Consider the following 22981-nt stretch of genomic DNA (forward strand, 5'->3'; position numbering starts at 1 on the left):
CATAATCTTTCTGGGGCTCAGTTTACTCAGGTGTGAAATGCAGTGTGAAAGAAGAGCATCCAAACAGTTGGGAGAGCAAATGCTAAGGCCTTGAACTGTGTAATATCATTCTGGATGCTGTGCACAAAAGGTATTGAAGGTAGAGCCAGAATGGAAGCAGAGCCTGCAGTTAGCAAACTCTTCCTGTGGTCGAGGAAAGAGATGAAAACTTTTTGACCCGGGGTGGTGACTGTAAAGAGGGAGAGGTACCAAAGACTTAGTGATCTATTCTGAAAGTATAACCCACGAGGCATCATGATGGATTGAAATTTAGGGATAACAGGGATTGGTGAAAGGATGATTTGCAGGTTTTGCTCTGAGCAACTGAGCGAATAGATGATGGCACCATTTACTGGTCTAGGGGAAACTGGAAGAGGCTATCGCTATGAAGATATTTGTTCAAATGATAATTTTCATGAAGAAGATAATGATATAGATATTGCATAAAAACTGCAGATACAGTTTATACTCAAATACAGTTCACATTAAAATTACATATGAAACAACCTTTAATGTTGAGGCAACAAGTTGATGGAATATTTTACTACAAATACTTATAATACTTCATTTTATCCATGTTTAAAGCTGTTTAAATTACCAACCTCAAGTAATTTAAAAGACTGATTTATTATTACAAAGATTCCTGATCCATGCCTTTAATGTCAATGCAGACATGGTCAGTTCAAGGGAAAAAAAGAAACACCCTGAACTCATCCATGTGTTTAGAAGACAAATTAAATCATCTTTTAAATAGCCCCAGGATGGTCTCAGTCATTAAAGAGCAGAAGGCTAATAAAACAACTGTTCCTACTACATCGTTTGCTAAGTTTTATAAGTAGATGTCCTCCCTTATATATTTTATTGTCAATATATGTTATCTTTATTGAGAAGTAGTTCTTCCATAGCTCCCAAAAAGGTTAAGAACCCAAGGTGTATCACAGGCCAATTTCTCTCGTTCATGTTGACTTAAAATAGTTTAAAGAGCTTTTTCTCATGTTGGAGGTGATTCACTGCACTAGGTTTAGCTTTTAAAAACACCCTGCTCAAACCTATGAGTGTCTATGTGTGTGTACATGCATGTGCACACATGTGGATTTACGACTTTTGCCAACGTGAGCTGATGCATCAGTCCTAAAGAACAGCTTTAAACATGCGAGAAAAAATCCAGTATTAGAAATCACACATATTCAAGAGAAAACAATATCTACCAAATCTTATTCAAAATGGTAAAGGACTTTATTATTTAATAAATCAATGGACTTTGAAAGAAATAAGGAAACAGAACAGCAGGTTAGGTTCCTCCTCTAAAATCACCTTCACTATTTACAGATTGATGTATTTAAGTCCAGTGAATAAAATTAAGGAAGCCGAGCAAGGACAACTGTAAAGATCCAGTGGATTTTACTTTAATACTCCACCTGAAAGATTATAACGCATCCACATTTTCATTGGACATAAACATTTATTAGAAGGGGATGCTGTTTCCAAACATGTTTCATATTTTTAAAAATATTCTACTACATGTTACTTAATTTGTGTGGATGAGGTCACATTCTGTCATGTATAATAGTTACCCATGTACTTGCTTGTTGGCTCATACTGAATTGTCAGTTCCTTGGAAGATTCTATACCTTTTTTTTTTTTTTATGCATCTGGGGTATATAGAACTCTTCCTTACATAAAGTTGTTAATCAATAAGTGATGAATTAAAATGAATTTCTACTTGATAAAATAATGACCCTGAGGCAAATAAATTTTAAAAGGGTTTTTAGTGTCTGAGACAAACTACAAGGTCAGAAATAGAAGGAGAAGCTCCAAAATCTCTAGTTTATTAGTGGTGCGGGTATATCCACTCACTGGAGAAAAAAAAAATCCAAGTCTATCTCGCTACCTGCCCAACACTGAGCATTACAAAATCATTCTTTTTTATTTTTAGGTTAATCTATATGCATTCAACACAGTAAAAGACACATATTAGGTAAAATAATATTGCTCTGTAATAATGCTGGAATTGGCTTATATAAGTAGCAAGTGTTTAAGTTCTGACAGTAAATTCTAATTTCAAAAGTTTCCATTTCTTCTGTAAGATTAAAGTTCTCAGAATTATTATGGTTATTCGGTGCCTCCTGATCAATTTCAGAAAAGATTACTTTAAACAAATGAAAGCATTCCTTCAAGCGCTGGCTACCTTTGACTGCCATTTGACTCACCAGTACATATTAAGATTAAGGTGAAGAAGAATGGAGGAGTTATCAGTTTTTCCTTTTGCAATATTTTTTTTTCCTTAAAATATATGTTTCCACTTACTACGAATACACAGATAATATCATTTAATAGAAAACTTATGTCATATATTACTGAAATCTCACTGCAACTAATATTTTTTTTTTGTTTTTTTGTTTTGAGATCAATATGTAAAGGAGACCGTTTAATTTTACTGGAGGATGTACACACAAATCCTTTCTAAATGGAAAGACACAACATATTGTTATGTACAAAGATTTTATATCAACCTTTCCAGATAAATATACATTTTAATGAAACTCCAACCAGCTTTCCGATGGGAACTTTGTTTATTGTGTTGGTTGACTGTTTTGTTTGAAACTCATTTTCCTTCATTACCCAACCTGAAGTGTCCGTCTCACACTGGTCACTGTACATCCTACCTCCATGTTTTATTTTGCTAGAACACTGTCTCTTCCCTCAGCTTTACAGAATTATAATTGACATAAAGCACTGTGTAAGTCTAAGATGTACAACACAGTGATTTTATATGTGTATATATTACAAAATGATTGCCACGATAAGTTTAGTTAACACATCCATTACTTCACATAGTTTCAATATTTTCTTTTTTTCCGTAGTGAGAAATTTTAAAAATCTACTCTCTTGGCAACTTTCAAATATGCAATGCAATATTGTTAACTATAGGCACCATGATTTACACTACATCCCCAGAACTTATTCATCTTATAACTGGAAGTTTGTACCCTTTGACTACTTTCACCTATTTCCCCACCTCCAACCCTATGCCCCACCTCTGGCAACCACTTCTGTTGCCTGTTCTCTGCTTCTATGAGCTTAAGTATTTTTTAGATTCCACAAAGAGAGATCATACAGTATCTGTCCTTCTCTGTCTGACTTACTTCACTTAGCATAATGCCCTCAAGTTCCATCCATGTTGTTGCAAATGGCAAAATTTTCTTCTTTTTTATGACTAACATTCCGGTGTATACATATACCACATTTTCTTTAACCATTCATCCATCAAGGGACACTTAGGTTGTTTCCATATCTTGGCTATTGTAAATAATGCTGCAATGAACATAGGGGTACAGAAATCTCTTTAGTTTCCTTCAGATATATACCCAGATATAGAATTGCTGGATCAGGCAGTAGTTGTTTTCAATTTTTTGAGAAACCTCCATACTCTTTTCCATAGCGGCTGTACCAATTTACATTCCCACCAGCAGTGCCCAAGGGTTCCCGTTTCTCCACATTCTCACAAGCACTTGTTATCTCATCCTTTCAATAACAGCCATTCTAACAGGTGAGGTGATATCTTATTTTTTTAATTTTATCTTATTTATTTTTTATACAGCAGCTTCTTATTAGTTATCTATTTTATACATATTAGTGTATTATAAGTCCATCTCAATCTCCCAATTCATCCCACCACCACCACACACACCACCCCCTGCTGCTTTCCCCCTTGCTGTGCATATGTTTGTTCTCTACATCTGTGTCTCTATTTCTGCCTTGCAAACTGATCCATCTGTACCATTTTTCTAGGTTCCACATACATGGGTTAATATACGACATTTGTTTTTCTCTTTCTGACTTACTTCACTCTGTATGACAGTCTCTAGGTCCACCCACATCTCTACAAATGACCCAATTTTGTTCCTTTTATGGTTGAATAATATTCTATTGCATATATGTACCACATCTTCTTTATCCATTCGTCTGTCGATGGGCATTTAGGTTGCTTCCATGACCTGGCTATTGTAAATAGTGCTGCAATGAACACTGGGGTGCATGTCTCTTTTTGAATTATGGTTTTATCTGGGTATATGCCCAGTAGTGGGACTGCTGGATCTTATGGTAATTCTATTTTTAGATTTTTAAGGAACCTCCATACTGTTCTCCAACGTGGCTGTAACTATTTACATTCCCACCAACAGTACAAGAGGGTTCCCTTTTCTCAACACCCTCTCCAGCATTTGTTGTCTGTAGATTTTCTGATGATGCCCCTTCTAACCAGTGTGAGGTGATACCTCATTGTAGTTTTGATTTGCATTCCTCTAATAATTAGTGATGTTGAGCAGCTTTTCATTGCAACTAATATTTCAAACCATCAGATTTACTTGTGTAATGAAAATGTAAAGCTTAATTTATCTCCTACTTCCTTAATACTCTATATTTTATACTTTTTTTTCTTATTTTTCACATGCAGTTCTTTTATGTTTTGGTGGAGGAAAAATAGGAGATACAACAGTGCAGAGAAAATTACATATAAATTATTTAATTTTTATCCAGGAGCTTACATCTTATTCATTTTTATATTTGTTATATTTTGAACTGGGTGAGATTTGTCCTTATTTTTAGCCTTTCCAAACCTGGTTCCTGCACCAAGGTTCTCCAAATACCCAAGTACTCAATGATTCTTATTGTTCTAGGCTATTCTTTCCCCACTTCCTGCCAATATATGCTCAGACTCCCTTCGGTTAACAACAACTACACCAATATCATGGTCTACTATTATGTTTTAGGTGATATGAGGTACATTTATCAAGGGCTTCACCACGTACTCTTGCCTATTGAATAGTATTAATTTTAAATAAAACAGTTCCCAAGAGATCTCAAAAGAGCCACTCCTCTTCCTCAGGCATATATGCATATTAATTTCACTTTAAATGCTTTAACCTATAGCACCTCTACCAATAGAACATTAATGAAACGATTTTTAAAACACTTTTGCAAGGTGTTCACTTGTCCAGCTGATTCTATACAGACCCAAGTTTTCAACTGGCTCCAATAATAAATCCACACAAAGAACTGCGCCATACAGAGAAACTTAGATATTCAAGCCTAGGTAAAATGTACATTTTTACTTAGTCCTTCTTAAGATTCTCTCTCCCTGTCTCTGTCTCCCCCTTTTTTTGCCAATCCATATTTTAGAGAGTAGATAAGAGATGTTTACATCACAAGTTGATGAGGAAATATCTGAGACAGACGTTTTGGCATACCTTAAGCGATGCTTTTGCCATCTAGAGTTAACGAGAGAGAGTAGAAGGGAATATATTCATAATTGGTTAGTGTTTCGCTTTGATAACTTTAGTGTGCCTTGGATACGACCCCAAACTTGCAAGATGTGTAAACATCCTTCCACTTTGATTAATTATTTAAGTATTCTCTAAGGAAGATATCATAGTATAGAGACAGAATCCAGTATCTCTCTTGGTCTGGACTCCTGTTTGTATGACTTTTACATTTATTTCCAGCACATTTGGAATCAACTGATTGATGTCCCTCCATTTAAAAAGAAAGTCAATTAGCTCTGTAACAAAGAGAGCAACTTCTTTTTTTTTTTTTTTTTTGGCAGTACGCGGGCCTCTCACTGCTGTGGCCTCTCCCGTTGCGGAGCACAGGCTCCGGACACGCAGGCTCCGCGGCATGTGGGATCTTCCCCGGACCAGGGCACGAACCCGTGTCCCCTGCATCAGCAGGCGGACTCTCAACCGCTGCGCCACCAGGGAAGCCCCGAGAGCAACTTCTTAATCAATGCAAAGAAAAAAATCAAGGAGGAGGACAGAAATATTCTGCATTACAATTATTTTCTGTAGTAGTTACAAGCAGGGAATCTCAACTCCAATTCACTAAGCTGAGTGATATAGGCAAGTTACTTACACTCTTCAGTTGTAAATGGCCATAATAATAGTGTCTACTTCCTGGGGTTGTCATGAGAATAAAATAAAATTATACTTATAAAATGTTAACTACTGTGCCCAGCACTTACAAATGTTCGGACAGTATTACACCAGAGCACATCAACATTCCTGTACAAATGCTACTCCGGGTTTCAGAAAACAAGAGTTTTTCTGAGATTCTTGGGAACCAGTTCAACCACCACAAATCGTTAAATAAAAAGTTACGGCTGCAGAAGAAAAACTATATTTTCGCAAGTGTGCTCATCAGCATCTTGCAAATACTGTGACAATTACAGGAAAATCGTATTATAATTATGAACTAGTCTTCAGGAGACTTGTTGAACATCTTCAGTGTAACTGAGTCTGTGTGCACGTGTACGTGTGCGTGTGTGTGTATGTGTGTGTGTAACGTCGCCACTGATGAATTCAACCTATAGTTCAAGTTTGCTGTGAAGTGTTAGATTATATTCTGGAGCTCAAGGATATCAAGGACTACCACCCAGAAACGCAGCTGTGAACCATCAAAATCCCTCAGATCTGGAAACTGGAATGGGTGGGAAGGTCACAGGAAAAACAGTAAGATTTTAAATGGGTAATTATTTAATTTGGGGAGAGTTGCCTTTATTCTGGAGGAAGGCAAAATAATTAGGAAGATCAGCTCTCTCTAATTAAGATAATTTACAGGAATAGAAAGGGAAGCAACGTTTAATTTCCGCAATATTCCAGGCACCTGACATATGTTTTAGCTACTATTTCTGAATGCGTATTACAGGCTAAATACTTAACAGGCATTATTTAACTTAATCCTTGCAGTAACTGTATGAGGTAGATATTATTGATTCAACTTTGCACATGAGCAAAACTGAGGCTCAGAAAGTTTCCCAGCGCCATATAACTAATTAATGGCAAAAACTGGATTTCAACCCAAGGCTAGTTGGCTCTATGAATAAAAGGTTAAATCAGGCCTAAGCTTGCCTAGAAGAATGACCAGAGAATTTTGTTTTCCTAGAACTATGGAGTTGAGATAACTGGGAAAGTTGTACGTCTTTTGTTTGCTAACTAGAACTGCTCTTAGGCTAGTGGAGGAGGGGCTGTGAATCGATAAGCAGGCCTTTATCTTCTGTTACTAGAATGGTATTAAATATTGGTGGGAAATCGTGGCTAGAACTTCTTTGTGTCAAGTGGCCCACACTGACCCTGGCTCTTTCCCCATGTGGATAAGGGGCAAATGTGTGTATTTTGGGTGTTTCTGGGCCACCCAATGACATAAAGATTCCATGCCAGCATCTCTCATGCTTTGTATCCTTCTACACAGCTAAGTAAATGTAGTATTAGATTACATTCTACTGCATCTGTGAGTATAATTGCCAATTTGATCCCCTTGCAGCTACAGTGATATTGCAGGCTCCAATGATTGTTATATCCTGTCACTAAAAGTCATATATCCAGCTGAAACACAGACTGTTTAGCAAAATAATCCTAGATAAACAGCTTGTGATTAAAGCCAACCTATTTCTGGCATTAATATCGGAGATCATGAAGTTAACTAAAGCAGTTTGCTTCTTTTAAATGGATTTATAGGATCACAAACTTGTACTGTGAAAAAATTATTTTACTGCCATTTTAATTTTTTTTCTTTACTTTTATTATCCCTTTGTTATTATTGAAAATTCCTCTGGAATAAGAGGCTTTATCAGCTATGCCAATGAAAGATATTTTTACTGGCTGAAAAACGGATCATCAAACCCCTGATGACAGGGCACAGCGATACTAGTTAGGATCAAAGTGAGAGAGGAAGAGAAAAAAGGAAAAATAAATAAAAGGACAAAGAGCCAGGGACCACCTCTGCACACAGGTTGTCCTGGACAACGCTTTGGTGGAATCACTGTGTGCGTGAGAGCGTCATTCTATCACGTCCGTGAAGTAATAAACAGAAGAAGGGATGGAGAGAGAGAGAGCTGTGCGGACAGCAGATAAGGCAAGTCCCTTAATCCTAAAAGAGAATGTTTTTGGTAGCCAGTCTTATGTGACAGCTGGTCTATTTCTATTTTATCTGGTGGATAAACCATTTCTCATTAACGGTAGGACTGTTAGCAATAAGCAATGCTCCAGTAATTGAAGATTTGAACAGCAGGCTTAGTCACCTCTTGAGGAAGAAAATGCTAGACGTCTTAAAAAAAAACATGGGACAACAGATTCTGGGTTTTAACCTCTAAAAAGACATACCTAAGGAAACAAATGTTCTATTGCAGCTACTTTTACCTTCGCTGTATGATAGTCTCACCTGACGAGCTTTTAGAAATTGCTGGTGTCAGGGCCCCATCTCAGACCAATAAAATCAGAATATCTGCTCCAACCCCAATGTTTTCATAAATCTCCCCAGGTGATTTTACTGGGCAGTCCAGTTGGAAAGAACATGGACTCTGAGGAGAGGTAAAGCTGAATTCGATTCCTGCTCATCTTTCTATTGGCTGTGTGATCTTGGTTTTAGTAAAGCTCTCTAAGCCTCAGGTTTTCCATCTATAAAATAGGATAAACTGCCCTAGAATTATTGTATAAAAGAAATGTGAGGTTCCTAAAACATGGTTGTCCTACTTAAATTTTAGTTACATTTTACCAAAAAGAGCTTTGCATATTTGAATTTACATCACTGGTGATAAATTAGAAAAATATTTTTAGGGGAAAACTGTGTTTTGATTTGAGGTAAAAGTTTACTCAGCAATATTTTTTAAAATCTCACAAGAACCATACTGCAGAACAACTGATTATTTCTAAAAAGTAAAAACAGTAGATTTCAACCATCTTATTAAATTTTAATAATACATAACATCCCCAAGCACTTAATAGCTGTTACAGTTTCCTCATTTCTCAAGTAGATAGCATATGACCCACTAACCCCACAAGTTTGCCATAAGCCAATAAATCTAAGAGTGTACTTTATTATTTTTAAGTATAATCACAAGACTACTATAAAGTCTCTGGTCCCTTTCATAAGAATTAAATCCCATTTTTATGAGAATTAAATTATCCTGTATTAAGAAATGGCATCAACCAAGACTCTAGTTCATTACTATTTTATCCAAATACTACTGTAAATTAATATATTTTCACCTTATATTTCATATTCTAGCTGTTAAATGGCCCATGCATTTTTATAGAGAGAAATTATTTAATTGGAAAACATATGTACCAACCTGATACCTTTTTTCCCAGCACTCAGTTTGAAGGTTTTCAAATATCCATTTGCAAGTTCTGTGATATATCCTATTTTTTTAATCAAACACAATTAATTCCATTTTGAAGACTGTGAAATGAACAAAAATGTCCCAGCTATAAGCAACATATGCTTTACTTTCAAATACCATCATTGACTTTATTAAAACCTCAAAGAAATTTCCAAACTATGCCATTTTATTTTCATTTTCCATAACTGTTTAAATATTCAAAATGTTTTTTTTATAAAAAGGTCAATTTACTATACCTTTTGTTTGGTGGGATATCAGTGCCCTTTAAAACCCTACTATTCAAGTACAAATGATTATGTTTACAAAGTATTTACAGTTTCAGTCTTCTTCCTTTATATTTTAAAACACAATAACTATCTGGTTACAATAGTGAACAAAAAATCCTGAAGGTGGCAAAAGGGAAAGCCTCTGCCTTAGGAGGCTCACTGCAGCCTCCTGCTTCCCCTGGATCCTCCAAACACTGCCCAGCCTCCACTGGAACAAATGTCTCTGAATTAAAGAAAAACTGGGTGACTGCTTTCCATGGTGGCCAATTCTAGATTGACAGTGTTTTGGCTGCTGTCTTTATATTTTATGTTCTGAAGATTTCTCTCATTCATTACCATTGCATTACATGGGAACCCTGTTCTACAAGGTAATGTGGAATTCTGCCAACAGTAACAATCTGAGGAAGCCTGGAAAACAACGTCCTAAACTTACACTTAAATTGGGAAGGTTTAGTTTAACCTTTAAAACAGAAGGCCAAGAAAACAATACACTGGAACTTTTACCTAAATGACACTATTGAAGACTATGAGGTCACTGGTGACATCAAGATGTTACTAAATAGAGTGATACCAGTAAAACTATTTTCTGTCCCATATTTTGCAATAGGGAATCGCTGAAGAAAACACACTTCTTTCACTTACACAGTAAGACAGGGCAGGGGTTCCACACCGCAAATATTCAGACCCCAGTTCTGTTGTCTTAGAAAGCTTTTGAGAGATTTTTCTAAATTATCTTCTAGTGTTCTAGATTAATAGAGGACGTTTATTCAGGTAGCTATGTCTAGGATATTCTAAACACTCAACATTTCACCATCATCTACAAAGAGACCTTCAACACTCCATGAAGGATAAGAACAAAACCAATAGGCAGCACAAATTAAAATAGGCTGAAAAGGAGAATTCCCTTTTAGTTCTGCACATTTGAGGATTAAAAAAAAAAAAAAAAAAAAGTAGGAACTCTCCTCAGTACCCAGACACGAAGCACAGAAAGCCTCCTGCATGCCGTACTCTCTCATTACAGCATGTGCTGAACCACAAGGAACAAGTGAGAAGGCAAATTACAGTGTTCTGTTTTGGCAAAATGCTCTTAGTAAGTCTACACCCTCCCATGATAAACAAGAAACACAAATATCAACTACAAAACACTTTAATTACTCATAGTTGCTAATATCTCATGTATTACTTAAGATATGAGTTTTATTAAAATCGTAACAGAGGAGCAACACATATTTTTTCTAATATATTTCCTTAACAGTCTAATGGACTCCTAGTGATGATACCTGGGGACACCATCCACAAGATATGTATTATATGTCATTCAGCACTGGAACATGGTGGATGTATTTCCCAACTGTTTAAACAATTTATAGATGGCCTGTCATTCAATATTATTTCTCCTGACTGCATAGGCCTAGGATATTATACTTCCCCAACTTAAATAAAAAACAGTTGTAAAAACCATCCCAGTAAAGTAATTAAAAAGAGATTCCCAGTTACCTAGGCAAGGATTACACTCAAAATGCTTCTGAATATATTTGGTATAGAACCTCATCCACTATGCAAATCTTAAATCACATGATTAGACTATATTTCATTATTTAAATTCCACAATCAGGACTTCCCCAGTGGCGCAGTAGTTAAGAATCCGCCTGCCGATGCAGGGGACACAGGTTCAACCCCTGGTCCGGGAAGATCCCACATGCCGCAGAGCAACTAAGCCCGTGTGCCACAACTACTGAGCCCACGTGCTGCAACTACCGAAGCCTTCATGCTCCATGGCCTTCAAGCTGCAACTACTGTGCCCCCGTACTGCAACTACTGAAGCCCACACGCCTACAGCCCATGCTCTGCAACAAGAGAAGCCACAGCAATGAGAAAACCATACACCGCGACGAAGAGTAGCCCCTGCTCGCTGCAACTAGAGAAAGCCCGCACACAGCAACGAAGACTCAATGCAGGCAAAAAAATCAAAAATAAAATACATTCTACAATCAAGTGAGAAACTATATTACTTAACTGTAACAATGAATAATACTCCTCTTATTTTAACAAATAAACTCCTAACAGAAATAAAAAATATAAATTGGCTGACTGTTTTCTATAAGAGCAAAATTGGATAAATTATAAAAGAACATAAAGATGATGAGAAAATACCAAATTATGGTATAAAGGGTAAATTCAGGCCATGTACTACACACGCAGATATCATTTTTAATGTCTGGAGGTCTCTTTATTGTCTAAACGGGTGAATTTGGGACAGTTACATTCAATTATTTCTGTCATCCAAACAACCGAAATGGATCAGCAGAACAAAAATCACTTCAATTCATTAGTGATTGGCTCAAACTGTCCTGAAAAATATTCATTTTCTATGTTATCTGAACTAAGAATAAGGTAGAAAATAGGATATCAAAAAGAGATGTGAAAGTCATTCTCTCTTTCTCTCCCCCCTCCTTCTCTCTCTCTCTGTCTCATGTGCCTTTGTTACCTTTTCAGGCTACTGGAAACTATATATTAATGTATTAACTTTTTAAATTTGTTTCAATAAGCAATCTGAAAATTCTCCATCAGGAAACAGGAGATCACAACAGTAATATCTTAATGTTAGTATAATCATCTCTATCACAATATTGATATAGTATCTTTTTTTTTTTTTTTTTTTTTTTTTTTTGCAGTACATGGGCCTCTCACTGTTGTGGCCTCTCCCGTTGCGGAGCGCAGGCTCCGGACGCGCAGGCTCCGGACACGCAGGCTCAGCGGCCATGGCCCACGGGCCCAGCCGCTCCGCGGCATGTGGGATCTTCCCGGGCCGGGGCTCGAACCCGTGTCCCCTGCATCGGCAGGCGGACTCTCAACCACTGCGCCACCAGGGAAGCCCGATATAGTATCTTTATCCTCATTTTTATGCTAATATTTGTATACTATTATTGGTAACCTTTTTACCCACATAGAAAGTTTTCATTTATTTATTTTGCTATGTATTACAAAGTACTGCCTCACTGCCCCTTAAAGATTTTTCTCCTATAGTAGCAATGATAAATCTGAGGATGCCTCAAAGTCATCGGCTAAAGTCATCTTTAACTCAAATGCATTCAAGTATGTTAAAGTGGCAGTGGACAGTCAAAGCTAGTTGTGCAATGTGTCTGCCCATAGAAAAAAAGGTGTGTAAAAAGAGGAAGGTTCAAGATAAAAACCTAAAAATAGTCAAGGATATTCTAATAAGTACCCTTACTCTAATGATATGCAGACTAGAAATATGTTAATCACATTTCTCTGGACTTCTACACTGGCCATCAGTTTTTCTAAAGCCTCATTATGTATCATTGCTAGTCTCTGTTCTAAGCAATGCTAATAGAAGTATATATTTAAAGTATTTAACACAGTATTTCCCAAATTCCTTTGCTAAAAGGTTGTGTTGAATATACATTAAGCAAATGAGATGGCAACACTAAATCTACTAATGTAGTCCATTCCTTTGCTAATACAATAATGGCATCTCTAATTTGCTCATTTCAACTGCAATCCACTGATGTTCAAAATTAAAGAAATATTTTCATTATTACATTTAACACTATTAAATGATATAATTTGGTTTTAATGATCAAATTTTAATATCTTTTAAAAGAAATGCTGGAAAAAGTGGTCTCCTGCTGACATAATAGGAACATTATTCTGCTATTATCATATCTGTATAAGCAGTTGATGATACTTTCTATTTTCTGTAGTAGAGTAAGTAGACTAAGAACTGTTCTTCCAAGAAACTCAGGATTTAGTTTTAGATAATTACAATGTGTATTATCTCTAAAGACACTCTGTCAGAGATAATGATATACATCAACAAAACAGTACAAAGGAACATATATTTTGTTACTTTGTCATCAAAAAGGCAATGGCCATTTTAATATATGTACTATTAAAATACTTTTTTAATATATGGAAAATAGAATACTCTGCACTGCAGAGAGTTTGGCTCTAAAGAGTGTGAGATATTTACAATAATAACCTCTAGTTGAAATGTTATACACATGAGGAACACCAGTATATTCCAACCTCATTAAATTCTCTGAAAACAAAGATATTCCACAATGGGTTCTAGAAAAAAAACAATCTAAATGATATGAAATGAGTGTGCCTGTCCATAAAAAGTTCGAGTTATTTATTTTAACAACACCCTTCTGAGTTGGTATGGTTTTACTCTTTCCATTTTAACTTAGTGTAAACTACTTATTACCATTTCTTGTTGTTAATGGTATCAAAATGCGATGAACAGAACAAAGCTGTTAGAAACAAAAACGCCACTTGCTCAAACGATATCAAACCCAAAAAGAGGCCTTAAGGACTTTCTCCTCTTTTATAGTAAAAGCAATATATTTTCTCTTGAATACTTTTTTAAAGACTAATCAGCTGCATGCATGCAAAGTGAAGTCAGAGACCATTTATTCACGAGTAAAACTTTCCAAAAGGTAGAGCTAATTCGTGGAAAAGTAGACTCTAAAAGCAACTGAAGGACTCCCCTGGTGGCGCAGTGGTTAAGAATCTGCCTGCCAATGCAAGGGACACAGGTTCGAGCCCCGGTCCGGGAAGGTCCCAGATGCCGCGGAGCAACTAGGCCCGTGCGCCACAACTACTGAGCCTGCACTCTAGAGCCGATGAGCCACAACTACTGAGCCCGGGTGCTGCAACTACTGAAGCCAATGCGCCTAGAGCCCATGCTCCGCAACAAAGAGAAGCCACCACAATGAGAAGCCAGTGCACCGCAACGAAGACCCAAGGCAGCCATAAATTAATTAATTTAAAAAAATAAAATAAAAACAACTGAAGAGTGATGCAGGGATTAGCCAGGCAGAAAATAGAATCTGTGTCACCATCCTCATGCTGTTAAAATGAAGTGGATTAAAACCAAACTAATTGGCTTGTGAATGTCATTTTGAGGTTACAAATATTTCTTGAAAGCCCTAGTGTTCATCAAATTTGACTCTCATCATTCATTTTTCATTCTAAAGTTACCCTGGTAAGCCACAGATGATGTGCACATCATCTTGCCCATCACAAATGGAAATGACTTACTACAGTCAAAAGTCATCTAGAACCGGCACAAATTTTTATCTCCAATTTTTTTATTACTTTTAGAACATCTACACTTTGTTATTCACAAGGAAAAGCTGACAAAGCATTCTCTTAATGCATAAAGTATTGTGTGGATTTGCAAACAAACCAACTTGTTTGAAACTCAGGGAAGCAAACAATGCACGTGAAACCCACAATGCACTACTGTGCGTGTCTTACAGGGAAATCAGGAGAGAGAGTGAATTGAATGATTCACAATAGGATATGTTTTGAAGGAGATAAACCTTTTATATCTATAAGCATAAAGATGCATAAATTATTAAATTTTACCCTACTAGTACTTGTTTTTGCATATGTTAACATTTAAACACACCAGAAACAGCTCCTGAAATTACTTATGCTAATGCCTATTGCTACTCATTTTAAAAGGCAATTCCACTTAAAATCAAACCTCAGGCCTCAAAACACCAATTAAGGCCAAACAAAGCATACCAAAGTCGATATATGCAAGATATGAAAAGCTCCAAATTATATTTCAATGACTTTTTAATTTATAAATCAACCCAATCAATAAAGCATATGTTTAAAATTCTAAAAACATTTTTGGGCAGGTATTTTTTAAGCCAAATATAACTTCAATGCCCCCAATAATAAAAATCTCCCCAAATATAAAGCTAAATGTTTCATTAGCCTCCTAAGGGGCATATTAGATATGAAACGAAAACTGCTTTGGGGAATAGCTGACATCGTCATGTATAAGCTAAAGAACCAATAATTGGTTAAATAAAAATATGAACTTCTGAAAGGTAATTACTATACAGGACATGCAAGAAGTCCGTTGAGTCTCGCCTGTTAGATACACTGAATAGCCTGTTCTAAGCCTTAGATTCTAAGAGATGCTATTCTGTGTTTTGCGACTAACTAATCAGTAAATAAAAATCCTTATGATCTGGTTATTTTTTTTTCTTTCAATTATCACTGATATCGTCTCTTGAAAAATACTGAGCAATAATTTTTAAATGCATATTTGAGTATTTCCCTAACACACTGGCAGGAACTGATAGACACTTAAAAATATAATTTAAGATTTATTCTGAATCCTTATCTTACTGAAAGCCAAAAAACCTTTAATAAACCAGTTTAGGAGACAGAATGCTCTTGGAAGGGAGTCCATAAATAGCAAAAGTTTTCAGATCGAAGAGTTTACTGGCAAAATGAAACCATAAGTGGTAGTTTGATCTCTATTAATCAGCTTGTATTTCATACTGTACCTGGTTGACTTTGAATTATCAAGTTTGAGATATTACAATGGTGTGCCTATATGACATGCATTTCAACATACACTTTCCATTTAGGAGAACATATGGAATTGGGTGTATCAGGCTATTTTATGCTATAAAATATATTATTTATTTAACTGCCCTTTTCTGATTATAGGCTTATCAATCTATTTTCTGACTGTGATGTGGATGCCTATCTAGGTTCCCTTACTTCATTGATTCAAAAGAGGACTTAGAGATCAAAAGCCATTTTATCACTTAGCAAGGAAAAGATCTATTTTAAACGTACTCTTACTATTTTACGAAAGGATAAGGCACACACAAGAATATCCCAAACAGAAACTGACTACCATATGTGGATTTAACGAAAAACAAAAAACCTATTAACAGGCTTATCCTTCAGATTCATACACTATAGCTTTCACCCTCAGGGGCTGGAGTCATATTTTCATTATGTCTGCCCTCTCTACCTCACTAGAGTATGAAAAAACACATATATCAATCAGTACTAAGAGTCAATAGTGAGGTAACCCTCCCCCAATCCTTCAAAACAAGGAAATATGATTGATACAACTGCTCCCAGCTAAACTGGGGCAGGAAGGACACTGACCATCTACTGAAGCAATAATAAGAGGTTACAGGAGTCATGCATTATCTAAAGGAGAAGAAACATTTCTAATGAACTTAATCTGATTCCAACTTCACAAACATTTGTATTGCTATAGTTTTCCCTTCCCAAGTCCATGTGCTTATCAAGAGCAATATAGAGGTCAATTAGATATGAGTATTCTGGTTCTTGTGATTGTTAAATATCTCATTTAAAATAAATGAGCTTCCATTTTGATTGTTATATCATTTTTTTTTCATCTGGCTTAAAGTTAACTCCCCCACCACTACCACCACCATATGGATCTTCTATCAATAAGATGAGGTAATCAGGTTTTTGGGTCTATAACACTAGATTAGATTCTGGTTGATGATAAATTCACCAGTAAAAGGCTATCCTCTGAGTTATTTCAGAACTTTTCCAGATGGGACCTATGACCACCACTCAAGGATCTCCTTATTTGGGATACTCAAGGATCTCCTTATTTGGGATTGATTCAATATTCCAAAGAAAAAAGAATTATATAACCCTACCCAAATATCAGCTTGTACTATATTGCACATATCAATCCCACTGACACTGCCTCTCCAACTTCTGGGTTTAGAGTGTGGTAAAGCCTCAAGAAAGTTGAGAATATAGTCTGCAATTCCAAAGAAGTTGGCAAATTTAAAAAGTGCCTCATGGGCTAGAAGAAAAGCAGAGGTCAGGAATTATTTTCCCTCTAATCCATGTGTTTGTAAGATATGACTATGCAGCACCAGAGATAAGGATGAAATTTAATTAAGTGTAATATTATAAAAATATAAATACAGTACTGCCTGTGAACTAAAGAAGCAGAAAACAAATAACCATTCAATGGAGGACTTCCCCCAGAGTGACAAATTACAACAAAATCAGCGCCAGGAATAGATTTCCTGATTTAAACAGTAAACCATGTTGCCTTTTATGAAGTGTATGAATGAAATTGGCAAGAGTAGCTAATTATTTATAGCTGATTAGTCTATCAAATCTCTTGGTAGAATAAGCAAAACATGAACTTTTTATAATTATTTGGAGTCAATATACTCTAAATGCAGTATACTTCATCTGTGAGGCATATACATTCTAAAGGCTTGAATTTTTTTTCTAAAGTTTTACATTTTAGTTTTAGATATTGGTATTCTGAGAACTAAAATCATGTATGACAGTTCATAATGTATTTCAGGAAAACAGAACATTTTAAATATACTTGGAATACAGAAAAACACAATGCAGAGTTTCTATTTTGTGGTTACTTTGTGGAAATGTTAAGCCTGAGATGATCAACATTAAACTATGCTAAAAACAGTGGTAGTTTAGAAATGCACCAACCTTCAGGATCCAGTAGTTTCTCTATGCCTAAATGATATTTGGCAATGTTGAATGCATGTTCCAGTCGCTGTGTGGCTGACTGCTGGCAAACCACACTATTCCAATCAAACAGGTCTGGCCTGAAACACACACAAATATAAAGACAAATATAAATCAACTTAAAATGTTTCATGAGATTCACTTCAATTCTTTCGTAGTTCCCAGACCAGGGATCGAACACATGCACCCTGCCGTGGAAGCACAGAGTCTTAAACACTGGACCACCAGGGAAGTCCCCAGTTCTGATATTTGACTGACAACCCATGCCCACATTCCTTAAGAGTTGAGTGTTACTCTTTGGTACTCCTCAATAACATTTCTCATTTAGACAAGTCACAATTTTAACAGAAAATCCTGAAGAAAACAAAGGAGAAATTATTCTATGTTATCCAAGCAACAAAAATATGTTCATCTCATCCAGTCTCATAGATTTGAATACCAGCCATTTGCTGGTATCTTCTAATTCTATAAGCCTAGCCCAGACCTCTTCCCTGAACTTCAGACTCTAGATCCATCTGCTTACTCAGTAGCTCTACTTAGAGTCATCACAAGACTCAAGCATCCAACACTGACCTTCTGATACTCATCCGCATTGTACCACCACAACTCACCTACCTCTCTTATAGTTCTCCCTTTCTCAATAATCAATGACAAGGTCAAACTTGTAGGTACTCAGCAGAGAAACCTTGGTGTCAACTTTGATGACTCTTTTACTCTCATACAACACTTAGTTGGAAATATATCCAGAATTTGACCACTTCACACTATCCTCGCTGCTAGCACCATAATCCAAACCACCATCTTAGCCTGCATACAACAGTGCATTAGTTTTCTAACTGCTCCCCTATTCCCACCCTTGCCCTTGTTAATCTATTCTCAGCAGAGCTGTCAGAGTGATCTGGTAAAATGTTTCATCATAACCTTCTCAAATCCTTGCTATTGAGGGAGTAAAATTCACTGACGTAACTGCGACCTACAAGGCCCTACATGGTCTGGCTCCCCATTAACTCTCTGATTTTATTTCTTGTCTCCCTCCTCGTATTCCTCAAACAGGCTAGATAGTTTCCCACATCTGCACTTGCTGTTCCCTATGCCTGGAATTCTCCTCCCCCAGACACAGATATGGCTCACTCCTCCACTTCCTTTGGGTCTTTACTCAAAAGTCACATTGATGAGTCCTTCCCTGCCCTTCCCCCATCTAAAACTGCCTGCCCCCAAATCAAACTTACACAGAACCATTTCCTATCCCTCTTAATTGCTTTATATTTTTTCTCATTAGCATTTAACTACTATTTAACATATTATACATTTAATTAATCTTATCTATTTACCTATCTCCCGCACTTGAATGTAGACTATAGAATTATTTTTGCCAGGTTTGTTCACTTCTAGAAACCCAACCTGACACACAGGAGGGGCTCAATAAATATTTATTGACTACACCAGAGAATGGATGAGAACATACTATATGAATATCATTTTACTTAATAACGGAGAAAACACAAAGTTGTGTAAGAGGCTGTTCTTATCCTATGAGGATTTTAAATCTAACGAGGAAAAAAAAATCCATACATCACAAGTTACATACATTTTAAGTGCGACAAATACAGATAATAATAATATATGGTTTTCTAAAATCTGAAGAGGTCAAGAAAGTTTTTTTTGAGGCTTAAGGGACTCTTAAATGGTGGTTTGGGTTAGATTAAAGAAAAGTGCTTGAGAATAGAATTCTAAATTGCGTGGATATTAGAGAATCAGAGTTCTTAGGGAAGGAAAGAGCAGAATGTGCCCAGTCAGTCAGGACCTCACAAGTCTGGCTCCACTGGGAGATTTCTAGTATCAAGTGGTGGGAGATATGGTTAGGAGGAGGATTGGGATGAGTCTATAAAAGGCCTTGGCTGTTAAGGAATTACAATTTTACCCAGCAACATTGGAAACCATTAGTTAAGTGCTTCTTCATCTTTCCTGGATCACAGATACCTTTGAGAATCCGATGAGCACTATGAAACTTCTACCCAGACAAAATTCCTATCCATAGCTTTAAACAGAATTACATAGAATTTTAGGACGTTTGGGTCTGTCACTGGACTCCTGCTTAAGAACTCATGCTCTGCAAGAGAAGATGTTTCAAGGATGGGGTTAGCTGCTATTTTCTGAAACCAGAATTCAAAATAAAGGTGCAACTTTAATTCTCCTTTGACTCTCATTTCCTTTTCTCTACTTGCTCCTACCCTGTTTAATTCACCAGACTTTTGTGCACTTCTTAGTAAATCTAATCTCCCCTATATACTTCAAGTTACCCAAAGCAGCTAAAAACCCTTTAGAACCTAAAATATGTATAAATTGGGAGCTGTCTCTAGTAGTGGAAAGACTCTTAAGAAACAAAAATTAAATCCTAGACTATTTGGGGAAAGTTTTAATTTCACTATGCAACCTCTGCCCCATCTTCATTTCTCCATCTCTCATTAAGGGGAGTGGAAAAGAATATAGGTGGGAGAGTGTGGGAAACCAGTTTCTCACCTACAGCAAAGTAAACAAGGTTAAATCAGTATGATAAAAAAATAGGATTACTTCCACATTTAAGCCCTTTTCCCTTCATCCCCTTCGCCTTCTCCTTAGCCACTAACTAGTTACCTGGGTGACGAGTTATCTAAGTCATGTAATCTATTTGAGCTTCAGTGTTTTCATTTTAAAAAGAAGGAATTGTACTGAATGGCCTTCGAGGTCTCTTCTAGCATTTAAAATCAATCTAATAAAATGTTTTAAATCATTAAAATTCACCATTAATTAACATTTTAAATAACCATGATTTTCAAATGCATAAAGAATTGTAAAACTAACCAACTGAAGAGGAAAGCCACATACCTTCCCATGCTAGCCTAGAACATAAGTCATAAATAAGAATGTGCCACCAAGGATCCCCACACTTTTGAGAAAACCGACATACTGAATGAGATAACAGAGCCTAGTAGGTAAGCAGAGTCCCCTACGAATCCATATCCTGGCTCTACAGCATATTAGCTATGAAAAGATTTCAGTCAAAAATGTAACCAGAGGATATAAAATGGAGAATTTCCCACACGTGCCCTCAGAAGAACAGAACTTAAGAATTCAGAGGCTGATTTTCTATGAACGCCTGTTTTACAGAAGATCAAGCCTTATCTCCCAATCAATGAATATCCACCAAGAATCTCTCCCCATCCTCAAGTCAATGAACTTACTGCTTGCACTCTGGCTGTACTGCCCCCTCTCTGTGCTCCTTGCCCATATGCACAGCCTGCCCCAAACCCCCAAAAGACTCGCCTGTAAATTGTTACAGCATGTGTTTCCCAAATTGCAATTCCTCTTTTGTTCCTGAATAAACTGAATTTCTGATCATTTGACCTTGCCTCCGTTTATCTCTGTTTAGGTTGACATAACCAAATGATCTTTGGGAAACTGAGGCACAGAGAGGTTATATGATTTGCCTATTTGTGAAATAGGGACAATGATAGTATGTAAGTCATGAGAAACAGATGGGTTATTTTACTTAGAACAGGGCCTACAAAATAATAATTGCTTAAAAACACTAACTTCTATTACTTTAAGGTTAATTATATTTATAAAATAACAGTAATACGTTTTCAATGTACAGATTCGAGCCAAGAACCTATACTTACAGAAGAGATATAAATGTTACAAACATTGTTGATGCAAGAATAACAATATAATGACAGAAGTGGAGAGGAGAGAAGAGGAGGAAGTATGTACGAGGGTGATAATTTCCTCAACCTTCATTTCAGGTGGTCAACAGATCTTGTCTAAACTTGATGAAAATAAGTATACCACTGTCATTTAAAGTCACACAGGCAACAATTATAAGAATAAAATGATTATAATATAGTGATGAAATCAGGAAACAGATGGGCATAAGATGTAAATTTGTGGGCTTCATATTAAGGAATAAATCCATCTACTGTCAGAAATGAATTAATCAAGAAATAGATATATATAATTATGAAAACCGTCAGAAAGAATAAAAGGAGTTGCTGACAGTAACTACTTCTAGGAAGTGGAGAGTGATGGGATAGGGCTGAGGTCAGGAAGACACATTTTGTTTTTGTCCTTTGCCTCCCTCTCTAATGTTTGACTTTTTTTTTTAAAAATCACGTGCTATGTTACTTCTATGGTAATAAAATAAGAAATCAGGAAAAAAATTTAACTGCAACTTTATGCTTACTGCAACTTATTTGCATATTTTGAGCATACTTCTAATCAATTATCATTTGGTTTTCCCATGAAAGTAGAATCTGGCTTCCTTTTAACTGCACTGTAGTGAACTCTGTGTTTTAATTTAATACTTTTAATTTCTTACATATTAAGATAAAATTTAGCCTTAAAGAAATATAAAGTCACTAAAAGCCTGATCTTTGGCAAGGCTCTTTGTCAATTCCTATGTTCGTCATCAAGTTCATGCCTTTGTTCTACATAGTCTTTCAATTATTGAAATCAGGACACCTCATGACATTCCTAAGTGTTCCAATGACAATCACCCTGGAACAAACAGTTCAACCATTCTCTTTTTCTTTAGATAAACAATATGTTCATCTGTCAGAGACAAAAAGAAGAGGGAGATGATTCATGAAAGAGCATTATCAACTGTGAGAAACCTCTTGAAAAGTAACCATGTTATGTGTAAGAAGGTAGTTACTGATGATTCATTCAGTATGACAGAAGAATATATAAATGTAGATATTTGGAGAGACAAAGAGTAGGTCAGGGACAGATGTGACAGGGCAACCTGGATATGTTTATTGTATTACTTACATTCAGAAATCATGAAATGGAATATTAACAAATGTAGTCTGTGAACACGCTTGCAGGACTGAAGTCTTCCACTTGAAAAGAAAATGCTAACGAGCCAACAAGGACCGCATAACCCGATCCTCGATATTTCTGTTCATCTGCAAATGTGTACATGAACAGCAAGATCAATATGTTCCGGCCCTTACTGTGAAGCATGTGGCTGCATAAATGAACACTGACTTATAATGCAGAATGAGCGTCTCTATCCCCTCTCATCTGGCTGTACTGAGGCTGTGGAATATTTTTCTTCCTGTCACACTTAGGAAAAACAACATATTAACATCGCTTAACATGCCGACTGAGTGTGAGCCTG

General features: G+C 36.3%; 1 protein-coding gene across 3 annotated transcripts in view; it reads right to left on the bottom strand.

Annotated features, from left to right (window-relative positions):
* The window catches only part of DMD (dystrophin), a 2234319-nt gene that overhangs the window by 1703090 nt on the left and 508248 nt on the right, over nt 1-22981 (bottom strand). For all 3 annotated transcript variants that reach the window (XM_027096086.1, XM_027096084.1, XM_027096085.1), the window contains exon 7: nt 17785-17903. In XM_027096086.1, coding sequence (XP_026951887.1) covers nt 17785-17903 — 119 coding nt within the window. The remainder of the gene's footprint in view (nt 1-17784; nt 17904-22981) is intronic.

The sequence above is a fragment of the Aethalodelphis obliquidens genome, unplaced genomic scaffold (genome assembly GCF_003676395.1).
Source record: "Aethalodelphis obliquidens isolate GAN/ISIS:26980383/991018 unplaced genomic scaffold, ASM367639v1 scaffold98, whole genome shotgun sequence".
In the NCBI taxonomy this organism is placed as follows: Eukaryota; Metazoa; Chordata; class Mammalia; order Artiodactyla; family Delphinidae; genus Aethalodelphis; species Aethalodelphis obliquidens.